General features: G+C 36.9%; 1 protein-coding gene across 7 annotated transcripts in view; it reads right to left on the reverse strand.

Annotated features, from left to right (window-relative positions):
• LOC146004646 (von Willebrand factor D and EGF domain-containing protein-like) overlaps positions 1 to 15,707 on the reverse strand; it is a 179,497-nt gene that overhangs the window by 19,188 nt on the left and 144,602 nt on the right. For 6 of the 7 annotated variants that reach the window (XM_083143550.1, XM_083143554.1, XM_083143553.1 and 3 more), the window contains 6 exons: positions 15,213 to 15,587; positions 13,241 to 13,489; positions 10,081 to 10,215; positions 7,101 to 7,337; positions 3,241 to 3,432; positions 397 to 562 (listed from right to left, as the gene is read on the reverse strand). In XM_083143550.1, coding sequence (XP_082999676.1) covers positions 397 to 562; positions 3,241 to 3,432; positions 7,101 to 7,337; positions 10,081 to 10,215; positions 13,241 to 13,489; positions 15,213 to 15,587 — 1,354 coding nt within the window. The remainder of the gene's footprint in view (positions 1 to 396; positions 563 to 3,240; positions 3,433 to 7,100; positions 7,338 to 10,080; positions 10,216 to 13,240; positions 13,490 to 15,212; positions 15,588 to 15,707) is intronic. The other variant, XM_083143551.1, reaches the window with a different exon arrangement.

Genomic DNA, 15,707 nt, shown 5'->3' on the forward strand with positions numbered 1-15,707 from the left:
GCGTGTGGGGGTAACACAGCCTTAAGGTCACTTTGTAAATAACAGTTGATACGTCATGTAAATTCAAGCTGTACAGTCTTTCTTGTAATTTTTTCGGGCATTTAAGGTTTTTCATTTGACTTGCGTAATACATTTTTCTTTCCCAAAATTTGTGTGTCTATTAATTTGTATAATATATTGTATGGAATAATCTACCATTCAAAAGTACTTTAAAAAATCTTGATCAGTCAGGCTTTTATAATGCGGAAAATATGGTGTAAAAAGTTTTCATTTTATAATTTATTAAAATTAGGGTTGCTTGACTTTTGAAATACACTGTATAAAATATCCCATCAACAGTCTAAATTGATTGGAGTACCAAAGCTTAATAAAAGTCTATCAAAAGTATTCACTCACCCATGGGGACACATGCACACTCCTGGTTTCACACAGCGGCCTCCATTTTCACACATCGGCTCGCACACAGGGATTTCGCATGTGGCACCTCTCCAACCAGAAGGACACGTGCAACGATCAAAACCAACACAGCTACCTCGGTTCTTGCAGAAACTGCGGCATATTGCTGCAAGAACATACATAAAAATGCATGTAAAAACATTTTCCACATGTTCGTGATCATCACCATGGTTACAATATTAAGTGTTACGCACCTTATTGTTATGGAAAAACAATTTACATAGAAGATTAAAATTATGCATCAGGGTATGTTTCTGTAAATTGTTGGAATTGTTTTTCTATTTCTACAGGGTGTCCACAAAATCTGTAACCAATATTGGTATTATTTTCTGTTACAGGTGAGCTATGACACCAAGTGGAGATAATAATTCTTTGTGGACGAGAGGAATGGGTGCAGAAATAGTTGCAGAGTTCAACATAAACGCAGAGGTCAATAAACCATGCCGCAGTTGGAAAATTGCTATTGAAAAAAGACAAAAGCAGATAATTCAATGAAACAAGTTGGAACACTTGCGGAAGCATGTTGAGACTGGTCGCAGACATGTCAAGGGGCTTTTACATAAAGAAAATATGCTGTTCATCAGTTTTAAGACGTCATGGCCAACTTGTATTTTGTTTATTGTATATTTTTTCAACATCTTTGGTTAATCATGAAGATAAATAATTAACTGATCGAGCAAAATCAATGCTTTACCCGGGATTTGAACGTAGGAGGTGCAGTTTCAAAAATATTTACTTACGTCCACAGTAAGAGAGGTAAGTGAAATTCCAAATTCACGTTTTCATGGGTTTTCAGTGATAATTTTTTTGTAGTCCAAAAATTATAAAAATAAGATTAATATGAAGATTCCAACAACACCAACTCAGTTTATAGTTACGGGTGTAATATGGAAGTCAACAAATTAGTACATTTCATGTACATTACAATACAAAAAAAATAATTTCCATGGGAACCCACTGCTGGCCCATTGTGGAACTTGGCACACAAAGAGTCAATTGATGTCTTTAGAACGTACATTTTTCAAAATAATTAAAAAGGGATGTTTTCAGATTGAAAAAAAAAAATTCTTCACTTTCTGAATAGCAGTCATGTTGCATTTCAAATTACAGCTCGTTAAAAGCACAAAACAATTACACCTATTTCAGCTCTCTAGGGCAAATAGTTTTTGCTCTACAGCTGTTTAAATATTTCAAAATGTCAAATCCGTTGCTTTTTTTTTTTTTTAAAGTAATAGCTCAAAAACTAAGAACCCAAAATATCTGAAATTGCATATTTTCTCTCTCCTCTTTGTAGCTAAAATGAATATACAAGAAGTCCTAGTTATCATAAAGTTCCAAAAATATTTTTCGTGCTTAATTTGACATGGGGTTTCCCTTGTATACATAGGGGAAACTGAAAAGAGAAAAGACAGGTTGAAGCAGCATATGGATGCTGCAAGACTGGAGAGAGAGAAATGTGATATTCTAGCACACGAGAAACGGGACATGGCAGCGTGGGATGAGCCTAGGCAGATAGGGAGGGAGAAGAGAGAACTAATGAGGAAATAGAAAAGAAAGGACAAGACATGATGAACTAGAATATAGATCAACAAGGAATGGAAGGAAGTGTTATAGTTAGAGGCATGCAAATTTGCTTTCTGACGAAAACGCAAACTATGAAATAACATGCTATAATGCTCATTTTTCATGTTTCTGAAAGGTGTGAGGTGCATTTTCCTACCCTGTTTTGTCACGAAATAATGTGAAATGAAATGCAAAATGCGAAATATACTCACGCAAAATTTATCGTTTATATACCGATGCGACACTTTCTGAAGTCTCAAGTATCCTGTGAGTTATGCAATTCACAGAAAATTGTTTAATTCTGCTGTAAATATTTAAGAAGCAAAAATGGACCCCTTTACACAGGAATAAACTTAATACTTTGGTAAAAAGTAAAGAAAAAGGTAAAGTGTTCCCCTGTGCTTAGCACCACGCCATGAAGGCGTATAGGGGGTGTGGGGGTAACGCCCCACAATTTCTTGATCCGGTCGTGAGTGGGGGTGATGTGATCAGCATCACGCCCCTGACCGCCTTTACCCCCCAGGGTTTCCCCCAGGTACCCATGTTATTCGACGCTGGGTAGGCACCGGGGCCGCTTCCACCGTTAGAAAAGTTCCCGGATTTGAACCGGCCGGGGATCGAACCCGGTTAATACTTTGGTAACCATATAAATGTGATATTAGAACGAATAAGTTTATAAGTGCAGTTTTTAAATCAATTTAGGATTATATTCGCAATTTTAAAACCAAAATATCATTTTATATAGCACTTTTGATGTGATTATTCCATGCTATAACACCGAAATGTTATATTATTTACCGCTTTTGAACCCAAAATCGACTCTGTTTTTGTACCGAAATTTTGCTTTTTTATTTACCAAAAATATGCGCCTCTAGTTATAGTGGAAAGGATGAGCAAGAAAACCAAAAAAAGAAAAGAAGAGGCAAGACCACAAGATAAGGAAAATGATGAGAGAATGATACTAGACAATCAGGAGGTACCTGTCAATCATCTGACTGGAGATACCGCAGGCAGCAATACCTGGAACTTTCAGACATTCTTGTGTCTAGACACTTGATAGAGGGTTGAAATGTAACTTCTTTTTCAAAACTCAAATATAGACTACCTTGGTCAGCATATCTAGTGTTTTTTCCTTCTTTTTCTTAGCTGCTATCCCACGTGAAACTTCACCCTAATTGCTAATATTTTCATTGTCAGAGCCTCACAACAAATTTTACTTACGTGTCTCACATCGCCTTCCAACGAATCCATAGGGACAGCTGCATCTGTTGAACCCCAAACACCTTCCCCTGTTCTGACAGCCAGGCATACATCGAGGCATCTCGCAAAACCTTCCGGTGTAAGTAGCTTGACATTGGCACATTCCGGGTCTCACGCAGATGCCTCCATTCAAGCATGGTGGCTGGCAGAGAGCTGTTGGTCAAAGTTGCATTATTACCATAGTGATCGATATACACTGAGCAATATACATCTGCTTCGAGTTTAGAAAATGTTCTGCTCGGTAATATTACCAGTAAAACCAAAGTAGTAGTTACATAGTTGAAGGAGGAAGGGTGTGGAAATATTTTCAAGGGGGCATTTGCCATACAAACTGCATATTTTAGCTAATAGACTTACGTAATTGCAAAACTATTGAGAATGTATGGATAACAGTGAAAGCAAACTACACGAAAATTCACATCAATGCTCTAGAAGGAATGCAGGAGCATTTATTCTAGGCCAGCTAGGCTATTTGCAAAGCCTGAAGTCTAGAAAATAAAATACAGGAGGAAAATCTACCAGGAATTGTATATAAAATTATTCATATCAGTGAAATGATGATGGCGATTCTGGAGTTGGCAACCTGATTTCTTGTGAGTTGGGAACCTGATTTCCTACGAGTTGGCAACCTGATTTCCTACGAGTTGGCAACCTGATTTCCTACGAGTTGGCAACCTGATTTCCTACGAGTTGGCAACCTGATTTCCTACGAGTTGGCAACCTGATTTCCTACGAGTTGGCAACCTGATTTCCTACGAGTTGGCAACCTGATTTCCTACGAGTTGGCAACCTGATTTCCTACGAGTTGGCAACCTGATTTCCTATGAGTTGGCAACCTGATTTCCTATGAGTTGGCAACCAGATTTCCTATGAGTTGGCAACCAGATTTCCTATGAGTTGGCAACCAGATTTCATATGAGTAGAGGCATGCATATTTAGTTTTTGACGAAAAAACAAAATGTCAAAAACACATTGTAGTGTTAATTTTTCATGTGTTTGAAAGGTGTCTGATGCATTTTGCTACCATGTTTTGTCACGAAATAGTGCGAAATGAACTGCAAAATGCGAAATAAATTCTCAAACACGAAATGTATCGACAAAATATCTTCCGAGCTCTGAATTATCCTGAGAGGTATGCAATTCACGGAAAATTGATTAATTCTGCTGTTAATATTGGAGAAGCAAAAATGGAATCCTTTACACAGAAATAAACTTAATACTTTGATAACTAAATAATGTGCTATTAGAAGTGAAATGTTAATTTTGTGTAATAAGTGGTTTTTAAATCAAATTTAGTATTATATTCACAATTTTAAAACCAAAATGTATTTTATATACCACTTTCCATCTAATTTTTCACCGCTATTAACACCAAAATTTTATTTTATTTACTGCTTTTGAACCCGAAATTGACTCCTATTTACCAAAATTATGGGCCTCTACTTATGAGTTAGCAACCTGATTTCTTACGAGTTGGTAAACTTATTTCTATTCATAGCCTAGGACCACGTGACGTAGTGAGAGAGCCCAGATCTTTGACTCCGTATACCCACTGATGTTATGTTTCAGATTTTGGAATATCACAGCAGTTTTCCTGACGGCTGCCAAAGGTTCAGTCGAGCCTTAAGTAAATCCACAATGCAACAGCACTTTGTGGGCCAGTGCCTGTTCATTGAGTGGCACACGGTCAGTGGATCAAGTCGCAGGTTGTAAGGAGTGACCTTTCCAAAGACCCCAAACCTCAACCTCCCTTCCATGGAGTACACACTCGGCTGCCTTTTGCAGACTAGAAAGGCTGGAACCTGGACTCATCCAGTATAATCAATCCTCTGCAGGGCTCATGTTGCGTCGTCCATGTATGTTTGCAATTGTCCCTTCACCCATTTCATCGTATTACCATTCATCCTCGCTTTGCTTGACTCACATTCACAGACAATGAAAAGTACTCCAAGAACAAATATGGCAATGGTACTGTGCCAGTAACAAAGTTCAATCAGAAAAACACAAGTCCAGTTGCCTACAAAGTTACCGACTTGAAGCACTTTAGTGTGCCCTACGAGAAGTTAAACTTCAGAAGGCATTCAAACACTGAAGTACTTCACAACAATTCATGTTAACCCATTCATCTCAGATTTATAACAAAAGAATTCATAACTTATCTTATAGTGGTATTATTTGCATTCGCTCAACGCTTCGACTAATAAGCATTCGTCTTCATAAGGAAACAGTTAAAATGTCCTTCTTCTTCAGATAAAAGCACACAATACAAAAATAGCATTGTTAACTCCTCTTCGTATCATGTGATTCATTTGGTTTATTTTACTTCACTTTTGGTTCATCACATGACAATATGATGAAGGGAAGCTCACAAAAAACACCCATGTCCAGCCCTAAATTCGAACCTGGGACCTGTGGCATAATAGTGTGCTGTGCAAACTAGTGTTGGGCGATATATCGCGATATTGAAAAAATATTGTCAAGGCGATATCAACTAGATGATATATCATCACGGCATTTTGGTGATATATATTGTGTCGGCAATATATATCGTCACAATATTTGGCGTTATATATTTTGTCTGTGAGATATCATCACAATATTTGGCAATATATATTGTGTTGGCAAAATATCACAATATTTTAGCAATATATATCGTCGAGACGATATATTGCCAATATCACGATATGGACAAAATATCGTATCATAGCATCTGTGACGATATATTGTGATATCAAATTTCCGATAATGTCCATCCCTAGTTTTAAAAGGCTATTGTACAAAAACATGTGTCTTTTTATTATGTAATTTTTGTTTATGTTATTATGTTTGTTGTTATTTTTCTACTGTTATACATTCCAATGTAAAATGGCAAACGCTGAATTTGGAATTCTTGTTAAATAAATAAATAGTGCTAACCACTACACCACGGAGACTGGCTCATATCATGTGATTTTACTCGAGGCATATTTTAACTGTTTCCTGTTTTTATTATCCAAAGAGTTGAGTAATCCTGTAAAGAAATAAGGTACACCCGCCGCAAAATGACTTTGGATCTTATAACAAAAGCACAAAAATACAGAAAATTCATGTGAAAAGCTATTATTAAGCTATTAGATACAGCAAAAAATCCATTTGGATGCGCTTGGGCATGGAATCACTAAGACTTTGGAAGTAATTTAAGTCCTAAAAATGAGATTCAACTTTCCATTGTTAGAAAGGTTTCCATGGAAACGAAGCCTAAATATTGGACATGGAATTAAATTTTCTATGGAATCCGATAGAAGGCATCGAGCTGAATCCATTGCCCATAAAATCATTTCTCGATGTTAATTAGCAATGGAGATATGGGCGTTTGAAATTAGGTAATTGTTTATTTCAAATCATCTCCATGGGAACAACAACAATGGCTAAAAATGAGATTCAACTTTCCACTGTTAGAAAGATTTTCATGGAAACAGCCTAAATATTGGACATGGAATGAAATTTTTTTACGGAATCTGAAATAATAGCTTTTGACATGAATTTTCTGTATTTTTTGTGCTTTTGTTATGAGGTCCGAAGTAATTTTGCACCAGGTGTATGTTCTAAATTTATTAATATGTATTAAGTATTAAAAACCATGAAAAGATTCAAAATAAATAAGGAAAATACATGTTTTTCCAGTATATTTCATGAATAATGCCATGAAATGTTTTGGAATTCTTCACCAACTCACCAGTAACATGGACATTATCAACTCATCAGAAAAAAGCAAATCGTACTGAACCAAGAAATCAACCCTCCAGAAACTGGCTAACAAAAAAGTCAAATTTCATGCTCACCATACTGACACTTGTGTCCAGAATACCCAGATAAGCATCTGCACGTATCAGGAGCCGAGCAGTACCGATTGTTCCCGCATTCTTCATGGCAAATTGGAGTGCAGTTCATGCCATTCCCAGAAAATCCTTCTGGACAGGGTCCACATGCAGATCCTCCTTCAGGCGTGGCAAAGCAAGAAACGCCTGGGAAGCATGGCGTTGCCCTTTCACAAAATGCAGCTTCTGTTGCTACAGCTTTTGAAAAAAAGAAGAAAACTCAATTTCAAAATTTCTTCATTGAAGCCTTTGCATCTCAAAATGTTACAAGCCTTATTTTCAATACCTATATATTTTCTCCAAAAATGACACAAATGGTTTTTAACCCTTATCCGGGCAAGCTACTTTTGTAACGTGTCCAGGTAAGCAGTGTCTGTCTGACACTGCATTGTTTTAAATGGATCTTGCCCTTCTAATGCAAAATTTTTATGTTTCATCATTGTGGAAACAAGTGAGTAACATGATATTTAACCTAATCATCATTGTTGTGTCCATAATTCTTGTATTCATCATCATCATCATCGTAATTGCATGTTGTAATTTTTGCAGCATAGTACATATATGAAACATGTTAGGCCGGAAGTTAGTGAAAGGAAATTGTTTTAATTGCTCATGTACTTTTCATTTTTTCTATTTTAGCGTTAATAATATTTTTATGTGGTCTTATTAAATACTTTATTTTTTATAAAACTTTTGTTAATACATATTCAAGTAGACTTCTTTACATATCAGTTGTATACTGTGTCCGACAGACACAGTGTACAATGTATATAAAAAATATTTTTTTACACCTGACCTTCTTTATGAAGCAAAGTCAAATATTGTGAAATGTAAAAAAAAAAAATAGAAACAAAGAAAGTAAAAAATATCATGTTTGCAGGAAGTATCGTTTGTTGTATGTTACAAAAATATAAGAAACAGTGTCTGATAGACACTGGTTGCCCAGTTAAGGGTTAAAGGAGATATGTTATTCATAATTTCAAACATCTTGCAATATGGAAACAACTGTCATGGCAGCCATATTTGCCCAGTTGCAACATAATTTTGCAAATTACTTCAAAAATAAGATAATCCATGTATTGTGACATTAGAAGATTGTAATTTGAGAATCTTGGGCTTAAAATAAAATTTAGAACATTTCTGAATTATAGATTCCTTAAGAAAAAGTTTATTTTAATACTTCAAAATATTCAAATATGACAGCAAGCAGTTGACTGTCATAAAAACCGCAATTTTACATTCACAGATTTTGAGATTTTTCAACTTGGTCCCCTGAAGAACATAAAACTGAGGTTCAACTGTGTGTATGTATATACCAGGTGGTCCAAAAGTCCCGGAACGGTCACATATCATGAGAAATACACATCGAATCGGAAAACGAAAAAATACGTGTTTAATAAGTGAAAGAAAGCTATTCAATGATATCACACTTGATTCCCCGCCCCCTGGGGGTGGGGTGAGGGCAACTGAAATTTTAAATGGAAACCCCCATTTTGTATTGTAGAATCGGAAAGAGGACTTCATTTAGAGTCCAACGAGCTATCAACCATCCTCCTAGCTCAATTAGGAATGGAGATATGGTGATTTTAAATTTTTTGGCGAAAAAAAAAATCAAAGGGATGCTCTGCCCCTAATTGAGCTAGAGTGAAAGTGTAAGTTTTTTTTTCTTTTCTTTTTTTTTTTTCAAAAATTTAAAATCGCCATATGTCCATTCCTAATTGAGCTAGGAGATTGGTTGATAGCTCGTTGGACTTCTATTTCCGATTGTACAATACAAAATGGGGGTTTCCATTTAAAATTTCACAGTTGCCAACCCCCAGGGGGCAGGGGTGGGGAATCAAGTGTGATATCATTGAATAGCTTTTTTTCACGTATTAAACACGTATTTTTTAGTTTACCAATTCGATGTGTATTTCTCACGATATGTGACCGTTCCGGGACTTTTGGACCACCCGGTATATATATATATATATAAAAATCAAATAAGGTAAAAGGAAACACTCACCGGACAGTAGGAAATATGAAATTTTGGCCAATATTGATAAAGTACGAATATAAAATTCACCGATAACAGATTTTCTACAGATCTGATATATAATTCCAAATGGTACTTGCAGAACCTGAATGGTTCCTTGGCCTCCTTAATAAATGTGTTGCCAGATGAGTGCACAATGATAAAGAAGATGCAAATTTAGAAATGTCCTTAAAAAAAAAAAAAAGCACACACATCATATGTACATGTTAATTAAAGTTGTAAGAAAATTGCATAATATTGCACAAAATAGTAAGATATTTTAAATATATCACATTGGTAAAACAGTAAACCAATATGCCTATATCAGCAGATACTGATCAAGTGCCGATTAATCTGCCACACCTAATACGCCGGGCGTTTCATAAATACTTGAGGGGGTTAGAAAAATGTATTGCAAGTAAAGCATTGAACTTAACGTTAATGAAACCAGTCCACAATGAAGGAGGAACTGTTTTTTTTTTACACGTACAAATGTTTAATGCGTGCACCATGGGCGACACAGCACACATCGACACGATAGTCTAATTCTTGCCACACTCGAACCAACATGGACCTGTCGATAGTGTCTATCGCGATGATATGCTCCCTTAGGGATGCGATATCACACGGCATCAGTGAGACGAATACCCTGTCTTTGATGAAATCCCACAAAAAGAAGTCACATGGTGTAAGGTCCGGTGATCTTGTGGACCAAAACATTGCACAATTGCATTGATGTGGGCGATTTGAGTGTCACCTAGCTGCAGCGATATGAACTCTCAGCTTAACAAAACATGCACACACAAACTGTTTGCGTTCCTCGATAGTTCTGGACTGGTTTCATTAACGTAAGTTAACTTGCAATAAATTTTTGTAACCCCTCAATATTTATGAAACAAAGGTAGTTTATGCAAAAAGAGGGATACATACCTACACGAGTGCATGTTATTCCATTCCCTGAGTATGGAGAAGGGCAAGCTCCACACATGTAGCCCCTTTCGGGAGCCTTCTTGTCATAGCAGGTGACGTTGGTGAAACAAACTTGTTCTGTGCAGTCATTTATATCTGAAATACATTTAAGACAACTATTGATTCTATACTGAAGTTACCTTCCATTACGTACAAGAAGGTGAAATATGGGCTTGATATGTTTTTTCTGTTTAGGGCTGAGCCTCAACCAATGCTGATGTATCGATATCAGCAGTGGTATTGGTATGGCAAGTATCTGTTGGATTTAACTCTTTCACTGCGGTCGTCGTTTTTATGCACAGCACGCCAGGTACCTTGCTCCGCGGAAGTCGCATTATTGCGAGTTCATACTTCCACTCGCTGCGGATGTCGCATTTCCGAAGTACGTCGCTTTTAGTAGCCTTCTGACATCTGTTGATAGTATTTTGAACTATGTGAACTTGTACTTTTGTTTTTATCCGTATGATGATGTCGCTAACTACGCCTCTGTTTAGAATTCTTTGACATACGAGCGTAGAGTGCTTTGACTTGTCAGTTTCAAATGCATGTTCGAATGTAAACAACATGGCTTTGTCAAGTCGTCAACACTTGTCTGATAATGATGTTACTCAACTGTTATTTGCCGAATCAGAATCAGGTGAATTAAGTTTGTGACGATAATAGTGACAGTTTTTATGAGACTTCAAATGGTGACAGTGATTGTGTAGTGTCTGATGAATAATTTGTACCGCCGTCCGTAACATCATGGAGCAGAGTGCAAAACAGCATTGATCTATGTGCGGGAATTTCAAAATTTTTCAAAATATCATACCACCAGGGATTACAGAATGGTTTGCCAGTGCAAGGAATGACTTTTGCAAGTTCTCTATAACATATTTTGCAATGTAATTTTGTAAAATTATTCTTTCTAAAAAAATGTTGTTTTTTTTTCAAAATTTCATACCACCAGGGACTGCAAAATGGTTTTCCAGTGCAAGGATTGACTTTTGTAAGTTCTCTATAACATATTTTGCAATTTATTTGTGTAAAATTATTGTTTCTAAAAAAATGTGTTTTTTTTTTTTTCAAAATTTCAAAATTTTTCAAAATATCATACCACCAGGGAGTACAGAATGGTTTTCCAGTGCAAGGAATGACTTTTGTAAGTTCTCTCTCATATATAACGCAATGTAATTGTGAAAACAATTTTTTTATAAAAAAAATATATTTTCAAATTTAATTACGCAGCCAAGGGATATTGTGTGCCAGAGAATTCCGCAGTGAAAGAGTTAATTTACTGATACCGGTCAATACTTTTAAGGGATTTTGGTATTTCGTGGAGACTAATTATCCTGAAAATTATGCAAATTTCAAAGTTTTCCATTTAGTTTCCACCAAGATTGGGCGAAAAACTTATTTTGTGATTACGTAACAAGTATTTTGATATTCTGGTGTAATTCTTGAATATTTTGAAGCAAAACTCTGGTAAACAGTGGAACTCTCATCCACTAATATAGCCGGCCCCCGTGGCAGAGTGGTTAGCACATCACGCTACGATGTCACGAGTCCTGCGTTCGAATCCCAGCCTGGGCATTGATGTTTGCGAGTATCCTTTCATCAATTTCATCATATCATCACTCATCCCCATCTTCACAAATTAGCCAAAAGTGGCACCAAAAGCAAAGTATAATAAAGCAAATCAATCAATCAATTATCATCCACTAATATTAATATATATTGTGAATAACTTTTAATTTTAACAATTTTCCAGCATTGGAATCGGTAAGTGGTATCGGCTCAAGCCCTGTTTTTGTTATTTAGCATTATTTCATCAAATCACGAGTGATGAAATTGATGAAGAAACACTTAGAAAGAAAATCATTGCTCAAGACAGGATTTGAACCCAAGGCAGCTGGATTGTAGCATGCTGTGCTTGTTTGTTTGATTTGTTGTTTTAATTCCACTGTGCACAGAAAGGCTAATCGGGACTAGAACTACAGTTCAAGTGGGATTCGAACCACTGTGCCATGAGTCTTCAATGGGTATCAAACCTGGGATTGTAGCATGCTGTGCTAACCATTTTGCCACGGAGCTTTGCTTGAGTATGGGGTTTGCGATAAAATATTTTCTCTACTTACAAGGGAGGTGTCCCCCTCCAATTTCCATGAAACGTGACAGGTGTATAGAGGGGCCCAAAGGAAGAAATCAGTGTTTTTGTGTTTCAGCTAAAAAACTGTTTTAGGGGGGCAAAAAAAACCCTCAAATGTCAAGATGAGGAGAAATTGAAGTGGGGATCTGACCCCGAAACCACGTAAATATGGCATAGGAAGAACACTCACATATAATTGGAACACACACAGCACAGAACTGTAGGATTGTCGGTACCAAACGCAAGTGCTATCATGAAGGACGATGGTGGTTGAAGTTATGTGCTAATAGTACTGGAAGATACACAAGTGGGACACTTGAGATATGAAGTGCATATCTCTGGCAAACACAGGTGTGCTGTGCCTGTTCTTCCTATGCCATATTTATGTGGTTTCGGGGTCAGATCTCCACTTCAATTTGTCCTCATCTTGACATTTGAGGAGGGGTTTTGCCCCCTAAAACAGTTTTTTAACTGAAACACAAAAACACTTATTTCTTCCTTTGGCCACTCTATACACCTGCCAACTTTCATAGGAATTGGAGGGGGACACAGGGGTCAGATCTCCACTTTAATTTGTCCTCATCTTGACATTTGAGGAGGGGTTTTGCACCCTAAAACAGTTTTTTAACTGAAACACAAAAACACTTATTTCTTCCTTTGGCCACTCTATACACCTGCCAACTTTCATAGGAATTGGAGGGGGACACAGGGGTCAGATCTCCACTTCAATTTGTCCTCATCTTGACATTTGAGGGGGGGTTGCCCCTAAAACAGTTTTTTAGCCGAAACAAAAAAAACATTTTCATGGAAATCGGAGGGGGACACTTAGATAACCTCCCTTGTTACATTTCAGCTGGTATGGCAGGGTATGAATAAAATAGGCTTCAGCTATAGTTCTACAAGTACAGTGAAAGGTTAAAGCTAAACCAAATACTCAGAACACACACAAAAAAAAAAAAAGAATATCAATTGGAAAGTTGTGGCATAACGTACCTGTGCAGTTCGCTCCATCTCCTTCCATACCAGGTGGACAGGCACCACAACTGTATTTGTCTCCAGAAGAACTACATTGAACTCCCAGGAAGCACGGATTAGACAGGCAAGGGTTGATTTCTGTTTCACAAGTGGATCCAGTGAAGTTTACATCACAGGAGCAAACGTAGCCTGACTCTGTGTCTTGACACTGCCCATTGATGCAGGGTGATGAACTACAAGCACTCTGTTGCATTTCACACTTTGGACCTAAAAAGTGAAACAAAAAGTTAGAATGAACTAGCCTCAATGTTGATTCCTACTCATTTTAGTGAATCAGATTCCCCGACTTCTCCAAGTACACTATTGAAATAATATCCTGACCATTCTGTGATGCTTTAACATGCTAACATACATACATACTACTTGACAGCGCATTCGGTTTAGCCTGAGCTCTGGCATGCGTAAAGTGGGAAAGGTTTCTCGTTTGCAGAAGACGTCACGTGACTCATAAGAGCAGTGTTGCAATATGCGGAAGTTACAATTCTACTAGACATGAAACTGGCAAAGGCTATACGCTGTTGTGTCATAAAAAAAAATACTTGCGAATATAAAGTAGCGTGTTGTCGTTCATGATCGTGAAATTCATCAATTGTTCTATGAATGACACTTTTGTCAAATTCATCCACATCACTTTTAAATTTCTTTCTTCTGCGTGGTTTGTTACGTGTTACTAATCCTTACGTGTTACTAATCCCTTCCCAGTTACTTTGTAGTGATCATTTTCGTTTCAAAGTACTTACTGACATATCAGTAGCTGCAGAAACATGCTTTTGCACTTCTTTCACGTTCAACACAAGACCACTGTCAGCTTCTTTCTTCATAAACTTGTGCATATTAAGATCATTTCTCTACTCTAGAATCACTTTGCTACCTCCAATATTCATTCCAGTTTTCACCTCAGCTTCCGTTGAATAAAACACAGGTCAACAACCACCCTCTTTCGCCGAGGGGCTGAATCAATGGGGGTTTGTTTCACCAAAAAAAGAATCCTCTGCCATTCTTTTCCTTGAACTATCACCTTCTCAAACTGTTGCTTTTTTTAAATATATATAAATGCAGTAAGTATCAAACACACCTACCAATAAGCTCTGAAGTCAGATTATGGATATAGGTAATTGTCAAGGCAGTTAGCAACTCTGCTCTCAGTGGAACTCTCGCATCGTCGCGCTGACGGCAGGCTTCTGCGCAGCTGAAGGCCAGAGCTCAAGCTAAGCCGAATGGCCTGTTTGTGTGTACTGTTTACATTGTGGTATTTTATTTCTAATTTAAGGTCATTACAAATTTTTATTTAAAATAGTAAGAAAAACAGACTGCTTGTTTCACAGTTAAGTTGCTATGTTACAACAATGTAACATTGACAAGGTCCATTGTACAACTGATTATTTTTTGTTAAAAATTAGGGATGGTACTCATTAATCATATTAATGTATTTTTTTAAACAATACAAAAAAGCACTTTACTTACCCCAACTTTTCCAGTCATTCGTTGACTTTCCAACTCATTAATTTCCACCTTTTTTTAAAAAAAAATCACTCTACAATTAGTAGTACTCCATATTCTTGGAGTTTACATAACTCAAAGTGTTGAGTTTGCATCACTTGGTGACAAAATTTAGTAAGATCCACTTTTAACCAATTTTGTATTTCCACCAAACATGAAATGTGCATGTCCCTACTAATATACTCATTTTGAAAAACTAAATCCACAGATTTTCCAGTCATTTTTAAGTACCTTTTCAGCCCATTGTATAAATTATTTAACATTAACTCATAAATAAGTTAAGTTTTGTACTTGCAAGTTCATAAATTAATGGCAAAAATTATACAAAATATAAAAGAAAAAGATGGGAGAAAATGTGAAATATTTTTTTCGATTTCCAATTCTAGCAAAGAACACTAACACTACTGTGAAGGAATATTTCCACACTTACCACTGAATTTCTCTTGGCACTGGCAGTCAAAGCGACCAACCATTGGAGGAGCATCGGCAGCAGTTACACATTTCCCGCCGTTCAAACATTCACATGGAACAACTTCAATGGAGACTTCAAACTTGGCTGTCTTATTGCATGGGTCGACAGCCAAGACAACAAATGTTTCGTAGGAGATCGAGTCAAGTGAATTTGAAGATGCATGCCACTCCAAGGTACCATCTGACAGTAGCCGTGCGTCGGGAACCTTCTCTGCCAGAAAGAACCTGACTCCTACGCCTTCAGGGTCAACAGCCATGAATTTGTACCTCACATCTTGACCATTGAAGACCTTCAGATCTTGTCGGGGTAGTATAAACTCCGGTGCTTTATTACCTGCAAGAAAAGATAAAATAATATTGTCAATAATCTGAATAACATTACTAGCATCAATGATGAATTCAGCAATTCCAGCATTAGAAATATGCCCATGCCTAGAGGCATGCATATTTCGTT

This window comes from Lepisma saccharinum, chromosome 22, assembly GCF_977018435.1.
Source record: "Lepisma saccharinum chromosome 22, izLepSacc3.1, whole genome shotgun sequence".
NCBI lineage: Eukaryota > Metazoa > Arthropoda > Insecta > Zygentoma > Lepismatidae > Lepisma > Lepisma saccharinum.